Source organism: Malus sylvestris, chromosome 11 (genome assembly GCF_916048215.2).
Source record: "Malus sylvestris chromosome 11, drMalSylv7.2, whole genome shotgun sequence".
Taxonomy (NCBI): domain Eukaryota; kingdom Viridiplantae; phylum Streptophyta; class Magnoliopsida; order Rosales; family Rosaceae; genus Malus; species Malus sylvestris.
This window is the reverse complement of record NC_062270.1, coordinates 30,755,936-30,779,389: the sequence shown is the minus strand read 5'-3', so window position 1 is coordinate 30,779,389 and position 23,454 is coordinate 30,755,936. Positions and strand designations below refer to the sequence as shown.

General features: G+C 38.9%; 2 protein-coding genes and 1 pseudogene across 2 annotated transcripts; all 3 read left to right on the top strand.

Moving 5' to 3' along the window:
* Nucleotides 1-5,447: 5,447 nt before the first annotated feature.
* On the top strand, nucleotides 5,448-7,871 carry LOC126591050 (uncharacterized). Its single transcript, XM_050256582.1, has 2 exons — nucleotides 5,448-7,428; nucleotides 7,674-7,871. The coding sequence occupies exon 1, from the start codon at nucleotides 5,537-5,539 to the stop codon at nucleotides 7,376-7,378; it is 1,842 nt and encodes a 613-aa protein (XP_050112539.1). The 5' UTR covers nucleotides 5,448-5,536; the 3' UTR covers nucleotides 7,379-7,428; nucleotides 7,674-7,871.
* A 1,395-nt stretch (nucleotides 7,872-9,266) lies between these two features.
* LOC126590386 (MDIS1-interacting receptor like kinase 2-like) lies at nucleotides 9,267-12,456 on the top strand. Its single transcript, XM_050255854.1, has 2 exons — nucleotides 9,267-11,964; nucleotides 12,059-12,456. The coding sequence occupies exons 1-2, from the start codon at nucleotides 9,267-9,269 to the stop codon at nucleotides 12,454-12,456; spliced, it is 3,096 nt and encodes a 1,031-aa protein (XP_050111811.1).
* Nucleotides 12,457-14,120: 1,664 nt separating this feature from the next.
* On the top strand, nucleotides 14,121-15,726 carry LOC126590385 (uncharacterized; annotated as a pseudogene).
* Nucleotides 15,727-23,454: the final 7,728 nt, after the last annotated feature.

Genomic DNA, 23,454 nt, shown 5'->3' with positions numbered 1-23,454 from the left:
TTGAGGCTTCCGCTTAATTTTTAGAGTATTTTTTATATTTTTTTTTCCCTGACTTCATGATCTCTGAAAAATTGCAATTTTGGTTGAAATTGGGCATAGAAAATTAAAAGGTAAATAATTTAATTACACGGTGAATTTGGAGTTCATAATTTGTTGCCGGCTAATTGCCTTTTTCCTTCCTTTCGGTAGAATCTGGAGTTTTCTTGAGTATATAGGGTTGTCTTCTTTTTCCAGAATAATTATTGTTGTGCTGCAGAGAAGGATTACAACACGGCTTTAGGTTTATTGTATTTGTTAATTATATTGCTGCATTGATTTCATGATTTGATTAAATCTGTTAGAAGGAAACTTTTATTGGGGCTTTCAATGAATTAGATTATTTTCGAACCATAAATCTTGCAATTCTAATGGACTTTAGTTATTTTGACAAATTTGAAATTCATGTATATATGAGTAGTTCGGAACTATCAATTCTTAATTGAAATTTTCGGGAGTTTCTTCAATGGCGTCGTAAATCTTTTGCAGACTCTTGTTTGGTATAAGTGCATATTTCATATGGTTGATCACCTATAAGTCTGGACAACTTATGATTCAATTTAGGCTTAATATTTTTGCTCCACATAAGTATTCTCTGTGTTAATATGTTTTGGAGTGAGGAATCAATTAAAGGACTTTACATTTAAAAATGTGATATGTAGAAAAGGGTGAGAAACTCACATAAAAAGGAAACCCATTCATGTCGTCACTATAACCTGGGCCTGATAGACACTCTAGTTTTTGATAGACTTCCCTAACTTCAAATTTTATGAAATTTTGTCGTAATATTAAATGGATTTTAGACGCTGGTATTTTTTCACGTTTTTTTTTTTTTTTTTTTTTGGACCATAAATGGATTTATGGTAAATTTTTAAGTGTGATACCATGTTGTCGGAATTCTGCAGACTTCTGCAGAATAGTCTGTTTGTAATATTATTTTGATATATCAATGTAACTCATAAATTCATGAAATTTTAGTATGATATACATTGAGATGTTTATTTTAAATCTGGAAATTTTCACCAACAGTGGTCCGAAAATGAATTATTGGTGAATTTTTAATCTGGGGACTGTCCTGCAGAATTTATGCGGTTTCTGCAGCAAATTCCATTTCGATTTTTTATTTTTAGCCCATTTTTAAAATCGCAAAAAAATCATGGAATTTTGGGTAACAATAAATTTACATGTCTACTTTATTTCTGAAAATTTTCATACACATTGGAGGAATATTGAAGTTTTGGTGAATTATTTAGTCCCGGGTATGTTTTGCAGAATTTTTGTTGTTTCAGCAGCACAACTTATTTCGAATTTGTTTTTAGTACACTTGTAAAATCTAAAAAATTATGAAATTTTGGGAAATAACATATTTTTATGTTTACTTTATGTCTGAAAATTTTCATGCATATCGGATGAACAATGAATATTTGGTGAATTTGAAGTCTCAGGTCTATACTAAACATTTTCTGCAGTTTCTAAAGCACCTCTCTTTTCGAATTCATGTTTGGCTCGCTTAAAAATTTTAAAATCATGAAATTTTTCGAAATAGTGGCCATATATGTCTAGTGCATACCTAAAAATTTTCATGACAATCTAAAGAGAATTGAGTTTTTAGTGAATTTGCAAACTAAAGTAGTACTGCTGAATTTTGGTACTTCAAAACTAATTTTGTTACGTGATATTGTTTCACTGATTTGTGTACATCTATTGGTATCAATTATTGTACAAGTTTATGGTTCCAATATGTCCTTATGTTATGCAAATTCTCAATACTAATGAATTTTATAAACAACACTAATTAAATTTTGATTTAAAGATGTATTGGTTTGTTTTGCTTAAACCAATGTTTTGTTTGGTCTTCAATTCTGATTATGATGATAATTGTCTTTTGAGAAAATTGGAAAGTGGAATCAGTTTACTAAATTGATCATTTTGGTCCCTATCGAATAACTGAATAACCATGTTTCCTCTTTTGAGAACTCTATTGTTCAATGTCAACAACGACATACTTTTTGTGTCTGATTGAATCTTTTGAGAATCATTGAATATCCAACAAAACGGTTATTTAATACTGTTCTAAAAGATTATTTTGAAAAATCAGAATTCTAATTTATATGGTGAATACTTTTGTCCCAATGGGAAATTTAGGAAATCACTCACCAATTATAAATTAGTATTATAACAAATCATAAAATACTTTTAACATATGTTCATCTGGCCAAAGTTGTTGAAGCTATATGTATTTTGGGTATTTTATGTTTTGGCTAGCTATGCAGGTATTTTCTTTGCATGATTAGTTTCTGCCCAAAGGTGTAACAATCATGCAATTTGAAGTTGGTTCGATCCTTCACAACTCGACTACTTCCATGATGAATCTTGCAAAATTGAGAATGAATAGGTAAATTTGCCAATCTTTTGCCTTAATTTTCTGTGAGTTCTAAATTGGATTAAAATTATTGTTGAAAAATTAATGTTGTTGAGATATCTATATGTTTACTTTAATCGACTTTGTTTTAGAATTAAAACATAAATTTTGAGTTTGGATTCTCTTATTACCTAATCTTTAACACATATGCGGGTCTTCTCTCATACACTAAAATAAATTTTGTAGCCATTGGTTTATCTAATTACTTGTCACTTTTAGATCGATTAATAATGTTGAGATATTGTTCCTTATATAAGCCTAATTTTGATACATATAGATTGGTTTATTATGTCCAAACCAACTATTTTGTTACTCCACAAATTTATTTAAGAAATTTTTGTGTTTTGAGCATATTAAAGATTGTAAATTGGTTTTATTTAAATTATGATTAAATCTGAAATTTTGGTAGAGCTTGGGAAATACTGATGGAGTTTTTACATACCTTGCAACAAATCCTATTTGATTACAATTTTGATAGATTTTCTAACTCCAAACTTTGTAAAAAATTGTCATCTTATATTATTAATGGATTGTGTACACTATCTTTATTGATTCAACTAGCCTATATTTTGTTATATGAAAACCACTTTCTCTAGTGTTTAATCTTGCAATTTTGAGTGTTTGCCCAAGTGGGAGAAATAATGTATTATGGGCTTCACACTCATCAATTTTGCATGCTTTTAATGATCATAGTTTTGGTAGATAAAACGTACATTATCATACTTGTTTATATTTTATTTGTTACATATGCAACTAATCTTGTAAGAAATTCAAGAAGGGTTAATGAGTATATTCTGCTCAAAAGTGTTTTGCTTATTAATTCTTGTATGTTGTTCAAGAAATTGAACTTGTGATTTATATGTTATTGATGAATAATTAATCTGCTCAAAAGTGTTTTCTTATTCAGTACAACTATAAATCAATGTATAGTGAAGCATGGAATTGACAAGATTGTATATACTTCATCTGCTCAAAAGTGTTGAAGCTATATATGTTTGCCCTTGTATTTTATGTTTTAGCTATGCAAACCTAATATAATTAGTTTCTGTCCAAAGATGATTCTAGAATTATATGCTTTTGATGCATTAGAAAACATTCAGTTAAAGTTTTCTATTTCTGTCAATTGTTAGATGAACAAAACTGACCAAATAATTTTGTATAGTTTTTCAGTCATGAGAATCACTTCCCTACAAATATCTAAAATAAAGATGTTGAGCTCATAAATTTTATGTTTTAGATCCCATGACTAATGTTTTGCTAATGGGAGTATTTGAAAGGTGTCTGTTTCATTTTATAGGCATTTATAAAGTTTTTTTTTTTTACTCTCTTAATCAGTGGGAGTAATAATTTGTTTATCTCTACTAATCAGTGGGAGTAAGAGATTACCTTTTGTGTTAAAAATTTGAAGTGTTAGTGGCTGATATTTTAAGAGTAAATTTTGTTTAAGTTTTGTTCATAAGTTTTAATAAGAGGTTCTGATTTTGTAAATAGTATGCCGTATTTTACTCGTTCTCTTATCATATTCTAAATTGACAGAAAAGTTGGATGTTGTTACCAACGTTGTTGAGTTCTTTTATGAACTACTTTTGTACTGAAATATATTTTCATATTTTCAGTTCGACTATTGTGAGCTAATGTTTTGACTATTAGCTCTTGACACCATGACTTAGATAGCAACAAAGTGCTTTAAGTTGAATGTGTATGTGATCTTGGAGTGCAAGGAACAAACCAAATTGTTCTTTGTTTTCTTTGGTTCTGCATTCGATTCAAAGTGACAGGTTGCTAGGAAAGGTTATTGCATACTTATGAAGACTCAGTGATCACCATGAGTTCTTATTTTGTTAGGATGAATCATTGACATTCAAGTGGGAGAATGTAAGATTGTGAATGATAATGAATGTTGTATTGGATCGTTTTGTTGTAAGCCACTTGTCTATCAAGTTGTTAGCAACCAAAGTGATCCGATAGTCCTAACATAATAAGGATTATGGAGTCTAAACCTTTGCAATTGACTTAAAGAAATCTGATGGATTTCACTACAAAGATATAGTATCATGGTGGGACTTAAACACTTAAGTGATAGGATTTGATTTTCACAACCAATAATAGGCCGGCTGTGATTAAACCCTAATGATATAAATACTATGGTTAAGTCCCTGCTTCCATACGCTCAATCTCTAAAAAAAATACGCTAAACCCTATTCACAGCAGAGAGATATTTTGAAGTACTGGAAGTAGAAGACGACCTAGAACTCTGCAATGTCTTCCGTATTCTACAGATAAGTTTAATATAATTAGTCGATCTCTATTTTATATATTGATTTGATTTATTCGTGATCCTAATGTCTTGTTGTTGTGATTTCAGAATATGTCTTACATGGTGAGCATACACCACACTAAATAGTTGTGACAAAAATGCTCCTGTCAAATTTGGCAGCAAGGAGAAGAGATGTCTTTGCATGTCATGCCACATCAGATTTGGCTTCTCAGTTGGAAAACATTACTGCTTTCTTTTATTACCATTATTGCTGATTTAGACATTTCTTTTTGAAGATGCTCTTAGAAGGACTAAATTTGTAGACAAAATTTTGAAAACCAAAGGATATAGAATTTAATGATTGATTTATTACTTAAGCGTTGATAAATGTGTTTATTTCTATTGTTGACACATCACTTCCTTTACAAATTTTGTCTTCAAATTTATTCTCTCTACCATTATCCTAAAATGATGAGAAAATATGGTAAATGAGTGTGCACTTAATTTAAATTCATGTATTTGTGAATCTGTGATATAACTTTTGGAATTCTCAATAAAAAAAAAGGGAAAAAAAGGACCAACGTGATTCGAACGAATGATGAAGGCGTGTTTCATGTTGTTTTTGTTTTGCGTAGAAGCCGCAAGGGCGCTCTAAACGGCATACGATTGGACGCTCGCGCTCATATAAACCATTTTTCGTATTATTCAATCGAACCCCCTTCCACACTTCTTTTGTGCTTGAGCTGAGGTTTTATTCAAACCCATAAAACTGAAAAGAACAAAAAAACGAGAGGGATAGAGAGGTCTTGAGCTTTGGTGAGATGGAGAACCCACTGGAATCAATGGTTGAAGAGAGGGAGGAGTTGATGGTTCCGCCATCCGGCGGAAACCCCTTTCTTAAAAAAGCTTACTTTCTAAAACCCACTTTGCCAATTTCCACCATTGAACTTCCTTTTGAGCTCCCTCACAGTTTCTCCTCCATCCCTTCCCGTTTCGAGCCAAAGAAATGGCCTTTGCAAGTTGAGTTCCACGGATGGAAACAAGGAACAAAAGATTGGAAATCCTGGGTTGATCAAATGGCTTCTGTGCACCAATCTTCATGGAAGGCGGTTGGTATTTATGAAGCAATCCTTAATTCAACGTACCAAATACGAAGGCAAAACAGTTTGGTATACGGGCTTGCAGAGAAATGGTGTCCCGAAACCAATACGTTTATTTTTCCATGGGGTGAAACAACAATCACATTGGAGGATGTCATGGTTTTAGGCAGTTTCTCGGTTTTGGGGGACTCTGTTTTAAGCCCTCTCGAAACCACACAACTTAAAGAAATTGAAGAGGAGCTACTTCAAGAGAGAAAGGAATTTTACAGGAGTTCGGCCAACAAGTCTACCACAAGCTTGTGGTTGAAGAAGTTCATTAAGAGCGGGCACAAATTTGAGCATGAAGCATTTCTTGTGTATTGGTTGTCGAGGTATGTTTTTAACCATAATGATATAACACATAGACCTGTATTCTCCATAGCAATTCATTTAGCTAGGGGGATTAAAATCGCTCTTGCACCCGCTGTTCTTGCTAGCATTTACAAAGATTTGGATTTGTTGAAAAGGAAAATTGTAGCTTCAAACCAATTGGAAATAGGAGGTGCTGATTTACAAGTCACCCTTAAGTCACCATTCCATTTACTTCAGGTTTGGGCGTGGGAAAGATTCTTGGAACTTAGGCCAAAGCCGAATGTTATAAATTTTGGTGAGACAAGATTGGCTAGATGGGATAAATTAAATGGCATGGAAGTTGAAAACTTGAGAAAGGTTTTAGATTCAGCCGGAGGAGATTTCAAGTGGCGCCCTTACGCCTTGGATGTCATTGAGAACTTGCATTTGCCTAAATACTATCCACAAAAGGAAACATGGGTTTTGGCTGGTTCTGATTCAAATGATGAATTACTGTCATTCATTAGATGTTTGATCGTAAGTGAGCTAGTTGGTCTTGGTACCATTGAGCACTACCTACCGCATCGTGTAGCTATGCAATTTGGATTTGATCAAGACATTCCATGTTCTATTACGCGACTTTTTCACAATTCTGATAAAGCCTGGAAGTATTACAACAATGAAATCAAGAATGTGAAATTATATCTTCCATGTAGGCTTTTCGAGGCTGATGTTAGCATAAAGTATACCAAGTGGTGGAAGAAATCAGTGTCTGGCCTTGAAGATGCAAGTGAAGCTGCTAGTCCACAGAAAAAGAAAGCAAAGGGTACTGATCGGTTGCCATTGATGGTTAACCACCCCCTTGTAACTCCTGGGTTTGCTCCGAATTGCAACATTCTGGAAGCTGAAGATCCTATGGATGATGATGATAAGCTAACAATACCAGAACTTTTGAAAAGAAATAAGAAGTACGAGAATTTTGTGATTATAGAAGATAGTGACAGTGAGAAATTATCGGGTGGAGTTCCGAGTTTGGAATCTAAAATTGCAGGAGAAAGTTCGGTTTGTACCAAGTCAGATAAGGACAATGGAAGAGTCGTTGGTAAAGAAAGTGCCAGCAGTGGCCCTTTATTTGAGAGCCGAGTTTTGGAGTTTGAGAAGCGAGGTTCAGAGATTACGGCTAGGATTAAGAGGCTTGAAAGCATGCTAGATGAGTTAAATGCAGATGTGTAGGGGAGCAAGTTTTAGGAGAATGTAATGAAAGATGGCTCTCCTATCAGTTGGTATTTCCAAACCTTGTTATAACTTATAATTTACTGCTTTTTTGTCTAAATCAGTGATGAGTGCCTTCTTTTTTCTTCTTTTATTACTCATTTTTGCAAAATTTTGTGTTCAATATTTTATCCAGTGGCAATCTTATTTCTTTTTGCGTTACAGTAACACTGTATTTCTGTTATTCTACATGGTAGCGACCTTTTGGAATCGTGGAGTAAATGCTTTCTTTTGTGTGCTCTTGTTCTTGGTGCAGGAAAAACGGAGGACGTGAATCGCACTTTGGAATAGCAGGAACTTGGTATTTTGTAAAAAACTGCGGTTTGCCAACCATAGAAATTGAGGGCTTTTATCTTTTGAGTAGTTCTTCGACTGCTATTCCGTTTTCGAAAAAAATTGAAGGAACCACGGTTTGTCCAGTTTACAACTTGAAAGGTTTTTGTGGTTTAAAACTATGCACCTCTTTTCTGTTAAATTCTCCTGCAATTCGTTGTTTGTTTTATTAAACTTCCATGACGCAACAATTCGCAGTATTGACATTGATATAATTTGGTACTAAGTTGTCATGCATATTTTTATGGGGTTTTATCACAAATGGCCTATGAAATTGACCATCACCATCGAGATGATTTCTGAAATTGAAAATCAATCAATGTAGTTCCTGAAAATAGGTGTTGCAAATTAATGCGGTCTTTCCATCATAATTATGTTAAAAAAATATGTTAAGTGCTGATGTGATACATAAATAGATCCCATAAGTCATTTTTCTCATAAATGGTCTTTAAAATTGATCAACGACATCAAAATGGTCCCTAAAATTGACCATCAACATCAAAATGTTCTCTAAAAGTGAACTTGATCAATGACTTATTAAAGTTTTGGTCTATGAATTCATAATCATCTCGCCACTCAAATTTTTGGCTTTATAAAAGTAACCCAAATGCAGATGTTCTTTATCTAAGAAAATAAAATTTAAGAAGAATAAAAAAGTACCTGAAATGGAGAATTATAGACTCTTTAATGTTCATTTTGGAATAGCAGTGAGTGGTCAAAGCACCACAATTCCGGGGATACATTTGTAAAATAGTAGTTATATTTTGAACGACTCTTTGTGCGTATATAATACTGGTGTAGACGGTGAAGCTATTTACAATTACTATATATTTTATGTAAATACTATGTTCATATTTTATGTAAATAGCTTTTATATATCTATACAGATGATGTTTAAGATCTATCGTTAATCTCTGCTGCAACCCGTGGGCTAAACTTCTTGTTTAAACTATTATGCAAGACATCAATTTCCTTGATATGGAATTCACTCTCCACCGATAGATTCACTGAGTTGATGTACAAAAAAGCTAATGTCGGCTTCGAGAAGCTAACGGAAAAGTAAAGAAACTACAGTTAGTTTTCTTTTTTGAATTGGAAAATTAACATATTAGACATTGACAATAGAAAGTATATGATAATGAATAAAAAAAAAATGATATAATTGGCACAAGAGAAACAATTGGAAAAGGCTAAAGCACAATCATGGCAGTTACATAAACAATTGGTTTGTGCATTAAGCACTTACACAAAGAGAGAACTCGGCAGTATGAACGGGAAGACTCGCTCGCTTGGCCGTCAGCGTGTTCTGCGGTTGCACCATCCTATCCGTCGTTGTGAAGGTTCGGTGAAGCTAAGCCGAGGGGGAGGGGGAGGACATGCACTACGAAAAAATGAGACAAACAAATCTGGTCTGCATAAAGAACTGCAACTATATATATATAGAGCTTAGAGCCTTGGATAAAACACATAACTTCAAATGCTATCAAACATAACAGCAACTAGCTATCAACACACCATGAAATCAGTTCGGAAATTGCCTCTTCTTCTTCTCCTTCCTATTTTCTTGCTCTCATTGCTTCCATTGAAAGCCACGTCACCCCCAAGAAGTCAGGCAGAAGCTCTGATAAGCTGGAAAAGTAGCTTTGCTTCTCCACCATCGTCCCTCAGTTCATGGTCTCGTACAAACCTCAACAACCTCTGCAACTGGACTGCCATTGTCTGCAACCAAAACACCAAAACAGTTGCCAAAATAGACCTCTCCAACCGCAAAATCACTGCCACACTAACCGAATTCAACTTCACCCCATTTCTCAGTCTCACTCACTTCAACCTTAATGGCAATAATTTCACCGGCCCTATACCATCTGCCATTAGCAAGCTTTCCAGGCTCACTATCTTAGACTTGGGCAACAACTATTTCACTCAAGAAATACCCGAGGAGATAGGTAAGTTAACGAAGTTGGAGTATCTCAGCTTCTACAACAATGATCTCCATGGTACAATTCCCGACCAGCTCAACTATCTCCAACGGGTAAGGTATGTGCTTTTCGGAAAAAACCAGTTAATAAGAACCCCTGATGGATCTAACTTTTCCGTCATGCCTTTATTGACATACCTTGATCTTTCTCAAAACAATCTGGAATCAAAATTCCCAGCGTTTATATCTAAATGTTGGAACTTGACGTTCTTGGACTTGTCTGAGAATGCCTTGACTGGCCAAATACCAGAAGCAGTATTTACCAATCTGGGAAAGCTTGAGTATCTCAATCTCAGCGACAATTATTTCCAAGGGCGACTTCCAACAAGCTTTCCCAAGCTTAAACATCTCCATTCAGAACTAAACTCTTTCAGTGGTCAAATTCCTGAAGATATTGGTTTGATGTCTCGCCTTCAGCGTATTGACCTGTTTCAAAATTCCTTACAAGGAAGAATTCCATCCTCGATAGGCCAACTCAGAGAACTCCAGTATCTTAATCTTGAGGTGAATTTCTTAAACTCTTCGATCCCTTCTGAACTCAGTCTTTGTACCAACCTCACCTACTTGGCCTTGGCCAAAAATTCCATTAGCGGCGATCTACCTCTGTCCCTGTCAAATCTGAACAAGATTTCAGAATTGGGTTTGGCTTTCAACTCATTTACTGGTCCAATCTTGCCCTCCCTTATCTCCAATTGGACTGAATTGGTTTCTTTGCAGCTTCAAGGGAACATCTTCCATGGAAATATTCCAGATGAAATCGGATTGTTGACAAAACTGACACACCTTTATCTATACGATAATTATTTCTCTGCTGCGATTCCCTCGGAGATCGGAAAATTGAAAGACTTGATAATATTGCATCTTTCAACCAACCGGCTATCAGGGTCAATTCCTGTTACAGTATGTAATCTAACAAGTCTTCAAAACTTAGGGCTTCGGGAAAACAATCTCACAGGGATAATCCCACCAGAGATTTCGCAGTTGAAACAACTGGAGGTTCTGAACCTAAGCCAGAACAACTTGACAGGGGTGATTCCAACGAGTCTGGGCAGTTTGAGTAGCCTCCAGCTACTAGATTTGTCAAATAACAATTTGACAGGCGAAATACCAGGCGGACAGGGCTCGTTTTGCTGTTTAACAAGCTTTAACATAAGCCACAACAATTTATCGGGTGAAATACCAGCGGTGATTACTGACATATACACAAGTCACTCCTTGGATCTTAGCAGCAATTCTCTATCGGGAGCAATACCTTCAAACCTGGACAAGCTCACGATGTTAGTGGTTCTCAATGTCTCACACAACCATCTCTTAGGGGAAATCCCATCAGCACTTTCCAGCATGCCTCGTTTGGAACGGTATGACTTTTCTTATAATAACTTGAAGGGTCCAATCCCAACTGGTGGCATTTTCCGAAAAGCATTGGCAAATGCTTTTTCTGGAAACTCTGGCTTATGTGGGCATGCTGAAGGCCTAAAGGAATGTAGTTTCAGAAAGAATAACAGCACAGTTCTAATTGGTGTCCTTGTACCGGTTTGTGGCCTATCAATGGTTGTCGCTGCCATCGCTCTGATTTTAAAGTTTCGGAAGAAATCCGAGGCCGTTCTTAAGAAAATCAAAAGTTCTAAAGAATTTGAGAATATTGAGTCGATGATAATGCAAGAAGAAGTTAAATTTACATTTCGGGAAGTTATCAAGGCCGTAGACGACTTTCACGAGAAGTATTGCATTGGAAGAGGAGGATTTGGTAGAGTATACAAGGTGGAGCTCGAATCAGGTCAAGTTATTGCAGTTAAGAGACTTAACACAGAAGACTCTAATGATATCCCAGGAATTAATCTTCGAAGTTTTGAAAATGAAATCCGAACTTTGACAAATACCCGGCATCGCAACATCATAAGGCTATATGGATTCTGTTCCAGGAGGGGATGTATATTCTTGCTTTATGAATTCTTAGAGAGAGGCAGTCTGGGAAAATCTTTATATGGGATTGAAGGGGTTACTGAACTTGGCTGGGCTACAAGGGTCAAAATTGTGAAGGGACTTGCTAATGCACTTTCTTACTTGCACCATGACTGCACTCCACCAATTGTGCACCGTGATGTAACCATCAACAATGTATTGCTCGAACAGGATTTTGAGCCCCGTATCTCTGATTTTGGGATAGCAAGACTATTGAGTACTGACTCATCCAACTGGACACATATTGCTGGTTCATTTGGCTACATGGCACCAGGTAATGTAGCAATTCAATACTCTGCATGTTTGGCATTGTTTCGTTGATTGAGATATATTTTGAGGTTGCTTGTTTTGTTTTCCTTGATATGCAGAGCTTGCATTCACTATGCGAGTCACAGATAAGTGTGATGTATACAGCTTTGGAGTGGTGGCACTAGAAGTCATGATGGGAAGGCACCCCGGGGATATGCTTGAGTCTCAACTATCAGCATCAACATCAATGAATGAAAATGCAGAGTTGCTTCTTAAAGATTTGTTAGATCAAAGGTTGGACCCTCCAACCAATGCATTGGCAAAGGCAGTGGTGCTTGTGATGAGTTTATCCTTGGCTTGTGTGCATACGCATCCTGGGTCTCGACCGACAATGTTTTTTGTCTCACAAAAACTATCTGCTCAAACCCTGCCTTCCCTTTCCGAACCATTTGGGATGCTAACCATCAACAAGCTGAGGGGGTTACATATTAAAAAGAATGATATTACAGCTACCTAGTTAGAGGGGTCTTGTCCTACGTCTCCCTCTTTTTCTTGTATTTTCTTTTTCAAAATGGTCATGGTTTATGTCCTCCCTCTTTTTCTTGTATTTTCTTTTTCAAGAAAGGTAAGGTTTATATCCCCCTCTTTTCCTGTATTTGCTTTTCTTGCTTTATGAGGGGTAAGATTTATTTCCTCCCTGATTAGGTGTAACTTTATTTTTTCATAACAATAAAATTTTCTCGTACCGCCGAGGTCCTTAAAAAAAAAATACTAGCTAGTTAGATAACTCTACGTTTAAGAGAACCTTCATAAACATGTATTTTTTTTGCTAATTCCTAGAAAATTTGAAAGTTGTTTTAATCAGGCCTCATTCCTCATATTACATAATTCTTTTAATTAAAATAATTATGCGAGGTTAGCTCCTCAGAGTAGGACATGAAAACGTCGACCCTCACCCAAAGGCGAAGGTTCCTACAAATTCTCACAAAATGTTCAAGGGAGTGAGAACTGTCCCCAACAAATTCTCATACCGTGGATTAACATCCACACCATCAAAATCACTCATCTTTCCATTCGCGTGTCAGATTTGGTGACTGTTATAGAGACATGTTCTCAGTTGTTTCTTCTCAATTGTTTCATTTTGTTGCACCAAATCCAAATTAGCTCAAAAAATATCTCAAATCCCTAAACCTTACAACATCTCAGATTTCCCCACTTTGTGTCTCATACATCTCTTCTCCTCTGTCTTTCCATCCCTTCACCCACATATCCTCCAATTGCCTGCTAGATGCTTACCTTCAATTGAGAAAAGTTTTCTGGCCGTTGTGTTTGCTACCCACCTCGAGAGCGAGTCGTCCGTCACACAAATGAAGGTGTGCAAAACCACTTTGGTGGTTTGGGTCTTTGCCTCGCCTCCTTCTGCGGTTCTGATTATGTTGTCTACTTGCTTTGTTGGTATCAGAATTCTTCCGTTGCTGGTCCTCGAGTGGTGGACACGGTTGCTGGATTTGGTTGTTTCTTTGGTCCGTTGAGTGTTTTTGGATAATTTTACTGTACTATTTGTGGATCTTTGATGTTGCGAATTTAGGGATTTATTTTGTATTTCATTTGGGGCTGCCTTGTATTTGTGTTTTTGTTTTGGGGCCTTTGGTTTTTGTTGGTGGTGACGGACCTGAGCACTGGAATGGCGAGTTGCATAGTGACTGTGATGGTGACGGTTTCTATCAACGGACTGATCTGATTTGGTCATCATGTGCTTTTTCTTTGGACTTCCTTGTCTTTTCGGTCTAATTGCAGCTTATTTTTATGTTTATCTTATTAAACATCTGTAACATTTTCTTCTATCAATGAAGTTCATGTTTGACTGAAAAAAAAGAAGGTTCGAGTTACTACTATACTTAGGAGCATTTCTGCTATTGAATAAAAGAATTGTCACTCAGTACTACGATTTGGTAGTATTCATCTTCACAAGTAACTGAGAAATGTCTAAGGCTTGAATCTTTGGATGGCGAATTCGATATCAAATTAGATTGCCCATTTTGTAGCTTAGCCGAACTCCTCATTCCCTTAGTGTAAAATATATCGTTGTACTAAAAAAAATATAATAATATTAGAATTGATTCCGATTAAGCAAAAAAATAGCTAGCTAGCTAGGATTATGATCGGACATTCACCTCCGATATGCACAATAGAGTAGCCCTCATCATATTTTCGGACCAACTTCCGTTACTCACGCAAACTCTAATTTATTCCATCGACGGAAATTGTGGACTCGTTCTCATCAAACCATTTTTGAATGCTCTAGACATTTTGGAATCATATTTCATCCTAAACCCCCAAAAAATCCGAAGCTTTCAAGCAGAAGAGAGAGAGAGAGAACAAAAAATCCATGGTGGAAGAGAGGAGTTGATGGTTCCCCCATCTGGTGGAAACCCATTTCTCAAAAAAGCCTACTTTCTAAAACCCATTTTGCAGAACTCCTCCATTGATGAACCCCTTTTCAAGCTCCCATCTTTTTTCTCCTTCATCCCATCACATTTCGAGCCAAAGAAATGGCCCTTAAAAGTTGAAATTCTTGGATGGACTTACAGCCAAAAAATTGGAAAACTTGGGTCGATCATATGGCATCTGTTCACCAATCTACCTGGAAGAAGGCTGGCATTTATGAAGCTATCCTAAATTCGATGTACCATGTAGGAAGAAAGACCGATTTGGCATATGGGTTTGCAGAGAAATAGTGTTTTGGGACCAATACTTTCATCTTTCCGTGGGGTGAAGCAACAATCACATTAGAAGATGTCATGGTTTTAGGGCGGTTTTTGATTTTGGAGCACTCTGTTTAAGCCCTTTAAAAACCACAGAGCTGAAACAATTTGAAGAGAAACTGCTAGCAGAGAAAAAGGAATTTTATAGAGGAGGGTCTAACAAGGCTCACACATGCTTGTGGTTGAAGAAGTTCATCAGGGCGGGCATGAATTTGAGCACAAAGCTTTTCTTGTTTACTGGTTGTCAGAGTATGTTTTTCATGATGGTAATATAATATATGTTTTCCCATTGCAATTCATTTAGCTTGGGGAACAAGAATTGCGCTTGCACCCACTGTTCCTGCTAGCATTTACAGAGATTTGGGTTTGTTAAAGAGGAAGATTGTAGCTTTGGACGAAGTAAAAATAGGTGGTGATGATTTAGAACTCACCCTCAAGTCTCATTCCCAATTGGATCAGGTTTTGGCATGGGAACAATTCTCTGAACTTAGGCCAAGGCCCAATTTTATAAATTATGTTGAGTCAAGATTGGCTAGATGGGCAGGTGTTAATGGTCTGAAAGTACAAAACTTGAGAATGGTTTTAGACTCAGCTGGGGAATTGTTCATGTGGAGCCTTTGTGCAATGGCAGTCAATAACTGGAATTTGCCTGAATACTATCCACAAAAGGATTACTAGTTTTGGTTGGTCCTGATTTAGATGATGAATTACTGTCATTTGTTAGATGTTTGAGGGTCACTGAGCTAGTTGGACTCGGCACTCTTTAAGTCTTAGGAGTACCTTCCACATCGACGTAATTACAATTCTGATGTTGCCTGGAGGAATTAAATCAAGGAAATCAAGAATGTAAAATTGTATCTTCCAGCTAGGCTTTCAGAGGCGGATGTTAGCACAAGGTACTTGAAATGAAGGAAGCAAACAGTGTCCGGTCTCAAAGGTGCAAGTGAAGCTGTTGTGCCGCAAAAAAAGAAAGCAAAGAGTAGCAATTGGTTCTGTTGAGGGCTGACCACCCCACCATATAGGATGGTTGGAATTCAAGTTTGTTATTGTTAGATTGAGCCGGTAAGTTTCTGGAACATTGATGAGAAACATATTGAAGAATAGTCACTCGATGCTTAATGGAGAAACTAATAAAAATTTTGGTTTTGAGCTTTATTCCTAAAGGACTTCACCATAAGGATTTAATCCGATTTTTTTTTTTTACTACTGGGACTATCTTTTGACTACCCTATAAGCCTATAACTGTGGTGATCACTTACCCAATTAGGCCCTTTATTTGTGTAGCTAATTTCGCTTGGTTTATTCACAATTGAGATTGACCATCAAGTTCTTGCTTATGTGGAGCCAAAAATGTAACGATCCGTCTCCAATTATTACGGTTTTTATAATTTTAAAATGTGAAATTACGAAAATGCCCTTTGAGATAAATACGTTGACTTTTGTTAACTGCCTTGTCGTGTCACGTAAGATCCGTTTTCTTGGCATATTCTTGTAGTACTCATCGCTACGAAGGCGTGGGTGCAAATGGAACGTAATTTGGAGTTATAAACGATTGAAGTTGAGGGCAAAATGATAATTTGACCATAAATCTGGAAGGCTCCAGAATTACTAGAGCAGTGAGATGGTGCCACATGTGTGGCTGTGATGGAAGGAAGAGGAGAGAAAGGAGTGGGGGGACTGCCCAATCGAGAAGAAGGGGAAGATAGACTAACCAATCAGAAGAAAGGGCAATGAGGGGAAATGAGGGAGGAGAAAAGGAGGGAATCCAGACCTCCATTCGACTCGCGACCCGACCCGATTCCTATGAACACCCTGACGCCTTTCACAGTGTTTCTCCATCGAATCACGGGGAATAACCACCACCAATCAACTCAGCATCGTCCTAGCTTCCATTCCTACCCAAACTTGATGGTTGTGGGTCACGATTTCACGACGAACGAACGTCGTCTTCTCCATCACCCATGGCGGCGATCCACCGTTTCTGAAGCTAACACTGACGATCACCATTACCAATAGACTATTCTCAACCCCAGGAGAAAGGCTTAAGCATTGGATGAGGCATCAGAGTTCATTTTGGTGATGAATTGAGACCACCAATTTCTAGGGTTTTGATAGAACGCAGTGATGAAACAGTGCATAGAGTATAGAGGAAAAAGGGAAAGGAATAAACTAAGACATTTGATTTTCATTCATGCCATTCCCCAATTGTGAAAAGGGGTTTATATACAACCCTAAAAGGGGGGGTGCCCAAATTGGAACACATCTCTACCCTCACTACCGTTGGATGGAACCATCCACAACAAGGATAAGACAAAATACCAAGACTAATAGTTGTCTACTATTTTTTGAGGTCCTAACAATCTTGCTCCCTAAGAAAGAGTTTGTCCTCAAGCGTTGAAGTCGGGAAAATGTTCAAGAATGATGTCTGCATCCTCCCAGGTAGCATCGTGTTCCAGTAAGCCCATTCATTTGATCTGCCATCGCGTGACCGCATGGTTCCCCCGTTTAAATATGCCTCGTTGTATAATGGTTTCCGGTTTCCAAGTCACAAGTCCCTTGTCGGACATAGGAGGAAGCACAAAGGCAGCAATCACATTAGAACCTAGCTTAGGTTTGAGGAGGGAAACATGGAAGGTGGGGTGTATGCGAGAGTCGGGAAGCAGGTCCAAGGTGTAGGCAACCTTCCCAAAATGAGCAAGAACCTTGTAAGGACTATAGAACCTGGGTGCCAATTTGGGGTAGTTTTTATGATTGATCGAAGATTGGCAATAAGGTTAGAGGCGGAGGAAGACCCAATCTCCCATTGTGAAGTAACGTGTCGATCGCTTTTTATTAATGTAGTAGCGCATTCGATTTTGAGTGAGCTGCAGATTTTCCCAAAGGAGGCGGAGTAAGGCATCTCGGTCACAAAGGGTTGTACATTTCTATCATAATTTAATCACGTAGATGAGGATATCCATAGACGGCCTTAAAGGGGGTCATCTGAGTGGCTGAATGAAAGATGGTGTTATAACACCATTCCGCTCACGGCAGCCAATCAACCCAAGAACTTAGTTTGTCGCCCACGAAGCTATGCAGGTAGTGTTCCAGGGTGCAGTTCAGAACCTCTGTTTGGCCATCCGACTAGGGTGGTAAGCCGAGCTGTAGCATAGTTGAGAACCGTGGAGTTTGAAGAATGATTCCTAAAAATGGATGATGAAAATGAGGTTATGATCACTGGTGATTGTTTAGGGCATGCCATGGAGGCGGAACACCTCACGGAGGAAGATATCAGCCACATTTGCTGCCAAATAGGGGTGTTTGATGGTGAGAAAATGCGCATACTTGGAGAGGCGATCGACGACAACCAAGATGGCATTGTGGCCTTGGGAGGAAGGAAGCCATTCAATAAAATCCATAGCTATGTTTGTCCTAATTTGAGAGGGATGTGAAGTGGTTGAAGCAACCTCGGTGATTTAATGGACTCGTAGTTGGTGTGCTGGCAGGTATCGCAGCAAGCAACAAAGGATTTAACTGCCTTCTTTAAACCTAGCCAATTGAAGTTACAGCGAACTTGTATGTAAGTGCGGAGGAACCCCGAATGCCCTACAGTTGGAGAAGAGTGGAATTCCTATAAGATGTGATTACGCCAAAGAGAAGAGGCCACCATAAAAATGCCATCACGGTAATAGAAAAACTCTATTCAGAGAGAGAAATGTGATTGCGTCGGTTTGGAATTGTGTAGTGCTTGGAGGATGACAGAGGCATCCGGGTCCTGTGTGTATTCACCTTGGATCTCCGAAATGCTATCGAAGATAGGTTGGGAAAGACCCATAAGGGCCAAGTACTCATGTTGCCGGGATAGGGCATTGGCATCTGAGTTCGTAGAACTCGAGCGATATTCAAGTGTGTAGTTGTAGCCCAATAATTTGAGGAGCCATTTCTGTTGAGTGGGCGTTATGATTTGCTGGTTGAGGAAGAATTTCAAGATTTGGTGATCAATCATAATTTTGAAAGGGTGCCCGAGCAAATAAGGGCACCATTTTTGTACTGCGAACACAATGACCATCATCTTCTTATCATGGACCGATAAAGCTTTGTGTTTTTCCGCTAAAGGCTTACTGAGGAAAGCAATGAGGTGTTGGTTTTGGGAGAGGATAACCCCAATGCTGGTGTCGGATGCGTCCCATTCGATGGTGAATAGATGTGTAAAGTCAGGGAGGGCCAACACCAGGGTGGAGGACATGGTGTGCTTGAGAGCTGAAAAAGCTTGAGTCGCCGCATGAAACCACTGAAAATTATCTTTCTTCAGTAGTTTGGTCAGTGGGTAGGCGAGTAAATTGAAGTGACACACAAATTTGCGGTAGTAGCCCACAAGGCCTAAAAATCCCCTTAATCCCTTGATGGTGCGAGACTAAGGCCAATCCACAATACACTGAACCTTGTTAGAGTCGAAAACTACTCCTTTGGTCAAGATGATGTATCCCACATAGGCGACTGTGGTTTGTCCAAAAGAGCATTTCGAAGTCTTGAGTTTCAAGTTATGGGCACGCAGGACCTCAAACACCGAAACTAAATATGTGAGGTGGGTTTGCAAGGTCGAGCTAAAGATGAGAATATCGTTGAAGAAAACCAGGACAAACTTCCAGAGAAAGAGCTTAAAGATAGAATTCATTAAGGCCTGAAAAGTGGAAGAGGCGTTGCAGAGCCCGAATGGCATCACCAGAAATTCAAAGTGTTCGTCATGTGTTTGAAACGTTATTTTGGGAATGTCAGGCTCATACATCTGAATTTGATGAAAACCCGATCGGAGGTCTAACTTGGAGAAGACTGTGGCGCCCTAGAGTTCATCTAACAGTTCGTCAATTACTGGGACGGGAAATTGGAACTTGATGGTAACTTGATTGAGTTTGGGGTAGTCTACACAAAACTACCAATATCCATCAGCCTTATGGACCAATAAAGCACGTGAAGAAAAGGGGCTCGAGCTGGGGTGAATGATGCCGGCAGCGAGCATGTCTTCCACCTGACGTTCAATCTTTGTTTTCTGAGCATGGGCGTAGCGATACGGTTGAATATTCACCGGATGGGAGCCGGGCAATAAAGTGATGCGATGGTTAGTTGACCATGTGGAAGGGTCGAAAAGGTTTGAGTACGTATGCAGGATCGGTTTGATCGGTAGTGGTGTAGCAAGGGAGCCTTCAAGAGGGGAAGAAGTGTGCATCATGAAGGCTACTAAGGGACTCAAGATCACCCGTGAAGAAACTAAGGAGGGTGATGACTCTATGGTGCGCAGGTCCACCAGTATATAGTTGGTGCCATTGATTTGGAATTGCATGATTTTATTCTTGAAGTGCCAGCCAATAAACCCTAAGGTTTCCAACCATTCAGCTCCTAGAACTAAGTCGCACCCCACAACGGGCAAGAGCTGTATATTCGAAGAAAAAATGTAGTCATGCAACTGAATTGAGACATTGTAGGCAAGCCTTTGTGTGTGACAAATGCCACCATTAGCAACCGTAATAGGTTCTATGAGGGAGGTGTCGATGCGAAGGCCGAAGGGCGCGAGATCAGAGGGGGTTGAGAAAGTTGAGATTAGCCCTTGAGTCGAAAAATACTTGAATGGGTAACGTCCCAATATGACCCACCAGGCGCATTGCCCGACCACAAGTGCGCTTAGAAGAAGCCAGCGCGTTGAGGGTGATAGGGATAGGGTTTTCTGACGAAATCTCATCGGGCGCCTGCAGAGGGTCGTCAAGAGGTGGCTCGACGGCAATATCGGAGATAGCAGTAACGTTTAAAAGTAACAGGTGGGGGGGGTGGCATAGGTATGGCCCGAGTAGTATTTGTTGGGACAATAAAGGCATTGGCCTCGGGCGTGGCATTCTCGAACTTCGACGGGGGAAATACGCAATGGTGGCCTTGCCGTAGAGGGCAAAGATGGTCTTGGAGATGGGGGTGGAAAAGATGACGATGAAACGGGTTGGGTGGAGGAAGGCCGGGTAAGAAATGGGCGGAATGGACTCTTACGACGTTGGTGCTTGTTTTCATAAATACGGGCCAACTCAATAGCATGGGCCAAAGTGGAGGGGGTCACGGCTAAGACATTATCTTAAAGTTCATATTTCAACCCACCAAGAAAAACTCTTAAGAGTTGGGAATCAGACCAACCTTGGGCCCGACATGACAATTGGATGAAATCATCGATGTAAGTCTTTAGTGGGCCTTTCTAAGATACATGGGAAAATGACACGTTGAAGTCCAGTTAGTCGCCCGGCCCAAACCGTTGGAGAAGGGACTCGGTAAAGGTGGCCCAAAGCCCAGACCCAATATGCAGCTTGTATTATTTTAACCAAAGGGTAGCATCTCCAGTAAAGTAGAGGCCAACAATGGTGGCCTGGTTGGCGGCATTGACCCGTTGGTAATCCATGTACTCCTCTGCTAGGCCTAGCCAACTGTACGGGACATTGTTGAAGATTCGAGATAGCTCAATCTTTATGTGTTTCGGTCCAATGAAGGTAGGTGGTGGCCTTTGATTGAATGGTGGCTATTGGGAAATGTGAAAGGAAGAGGATGGAAGGTGGGGACGGAATGTGGTGGTAGATGTTGAGTGGATAGGGGACGGCTGTGGGTAACCGGTGATTGGGGGTATAAGGAATAGAAGGAGAGTGAGAGTAATGGGTGCCTCATGTTGGAGGATGAGTAATGGAAAGGGTTGGGAGGGTAGGGGCAATTGAGTGGATGTCGAACCCAAGGGGATGTGGAGGGAACCGATTGGGATTTGGGAAGGAATGGTGGATGGGGATGGTTGTTGCTTGGAAGCACGGATCTCCTCCATTAAATGATTATGGACTAGGCTAATATTAGCCAAGGAAGCCTGAATGTCGGTCAGATTCGACTGGAACGATTCTTGGTGAGTGGCTAACAAGGACACCGAGTCTTGAAACCCATTAAGCTGCTCCAAGATTTGATATTGTTGGTATTCCATTTCGAGGTCGGCCTCCGTGACGTCGGCCACCACCATGAAGGCTTTGCTTTTGCCCATGGATGGCAACAATCTGTCGTTGATACTAGATGATAGAACCCAATGATAAAACAATGCAGAGAGTATAAAGGAAAAAGGGAAAGGAATAAACTAAGACATTTGATTTTCATTCATGCCTTTCCCAAATGGTGAAAATGGGTTTATATATAACCCTAAAATGGGGGGTGCCCAGATTGGAACACATCTCCACCCTCACTACCATTGAATGGAACCATCTACAACAAGGATAAGACAAAATACCAAGACTAACAGTTGTCTACTATTTCTGAGGTCCTAACAGGTTTCGATGGATCGAGGGTGAATTGAGGTATTTCCCAGCCGAATTGGACTTCGGCCCAGGTATAAAAGTTGTTCCTCTCATTGAGATTTTCATTATTATAAAATTTAGGAATTTTTAGAGTTGTTGAAATTTTCGGCGAGTCGGGGCTGCCGACCGCCACTTACGGCGGCACGTGTGGCCTTTCGAGCCGCCGCCTTGTGGCGGCTCGTGCGGTGGCGCTTAGGGGGAAAACTCGAGGTCCCTCCTTAGGTTTTTCGACATGCCAAATCCGAATTCACCGTCCGTTTTCCCAAATTCTATCTTTTAGATATAGTTTTACTAAATGGTCGTAAATTGTGGTTAGGTGCATTGGTGGGAAGTGACACCATCCTCGCTAGTTCGAACAACTCTCGGGCAACTAAATATCTGTGAGTGGACCCCTTCTAAACTTGCATGTTTTCACAAAATATTAGGCTTGCATGCATTTGATATTGATGCATCGAATATGCTTTATATTATGTTTTCCAGATTTCTATATTTATGATTTACAAGATATTTATGATTTATCGAATTTACATCTTATGAAAGGTTATGAAATATTGGGTTTTCGCTTATGAAATTTCATGGATTTACGATTGTGATTTATTTGAACTTACGAATGTGAATTATCTTGGATTTGTGAAAGAAGGCTTGAGCTTGTGAGCTCCGGATTTGGATATGAGTTTCTAAGGTATGTTTTCGGTACTTATCTAGCGGGTTATCATACAGCACATCCACAGAACACGGGGTATGTAGATGTCTATGGCCATAGGATACAATTGAGGATATTTATGGATAGATTTCTTTTCTGGCGTAACTCGGAGTCATATAGCTTCACCTTAGGGTGATGGACAGGTACTACCTTTACGAAAATGATGAGTTGATGATATACCCCCAACTTCACTGGTTCGAGGCTACTATCGATGTGTGATGTATATATTTTTTCTCCTGCGTAACCCGGAGTCGTACAACTTCACCTTCAGGTGATAGGGCCTACCATGCTTATTCACTGGTGTAACCCAATGTCGTACAGCTTCACCTTCGGGTGATGGACATGTTTAGACTTTGAGCGACTATGATACCCCTAGAGAGTACAATATTGATGAGATTTATGGATTTGCCTTTGAGCGATGATAACACCGTTATCGGTGTTATCGAGCATGGTTTTACACGCACTTGTTTTGCGAATAATTGCATGGCATGCTAGAGTTTTCAGAAACCTTACTATATGTACTATTATATATGTTTTCAAAACATGGGGTTAGTATGTTCATAAATAAAATGGTTTTCTTATTATTAGTATTATTATAAACTTGGTCCACTCACCTTTTCTGTTTTGTGCCCCCTCAGAAGTTAGAATCGAGGCATACGATCTCTGCTTCAGGATACTTCCACTTAAGCATCTCGAGCCTCCTTTGTGTAGGACCC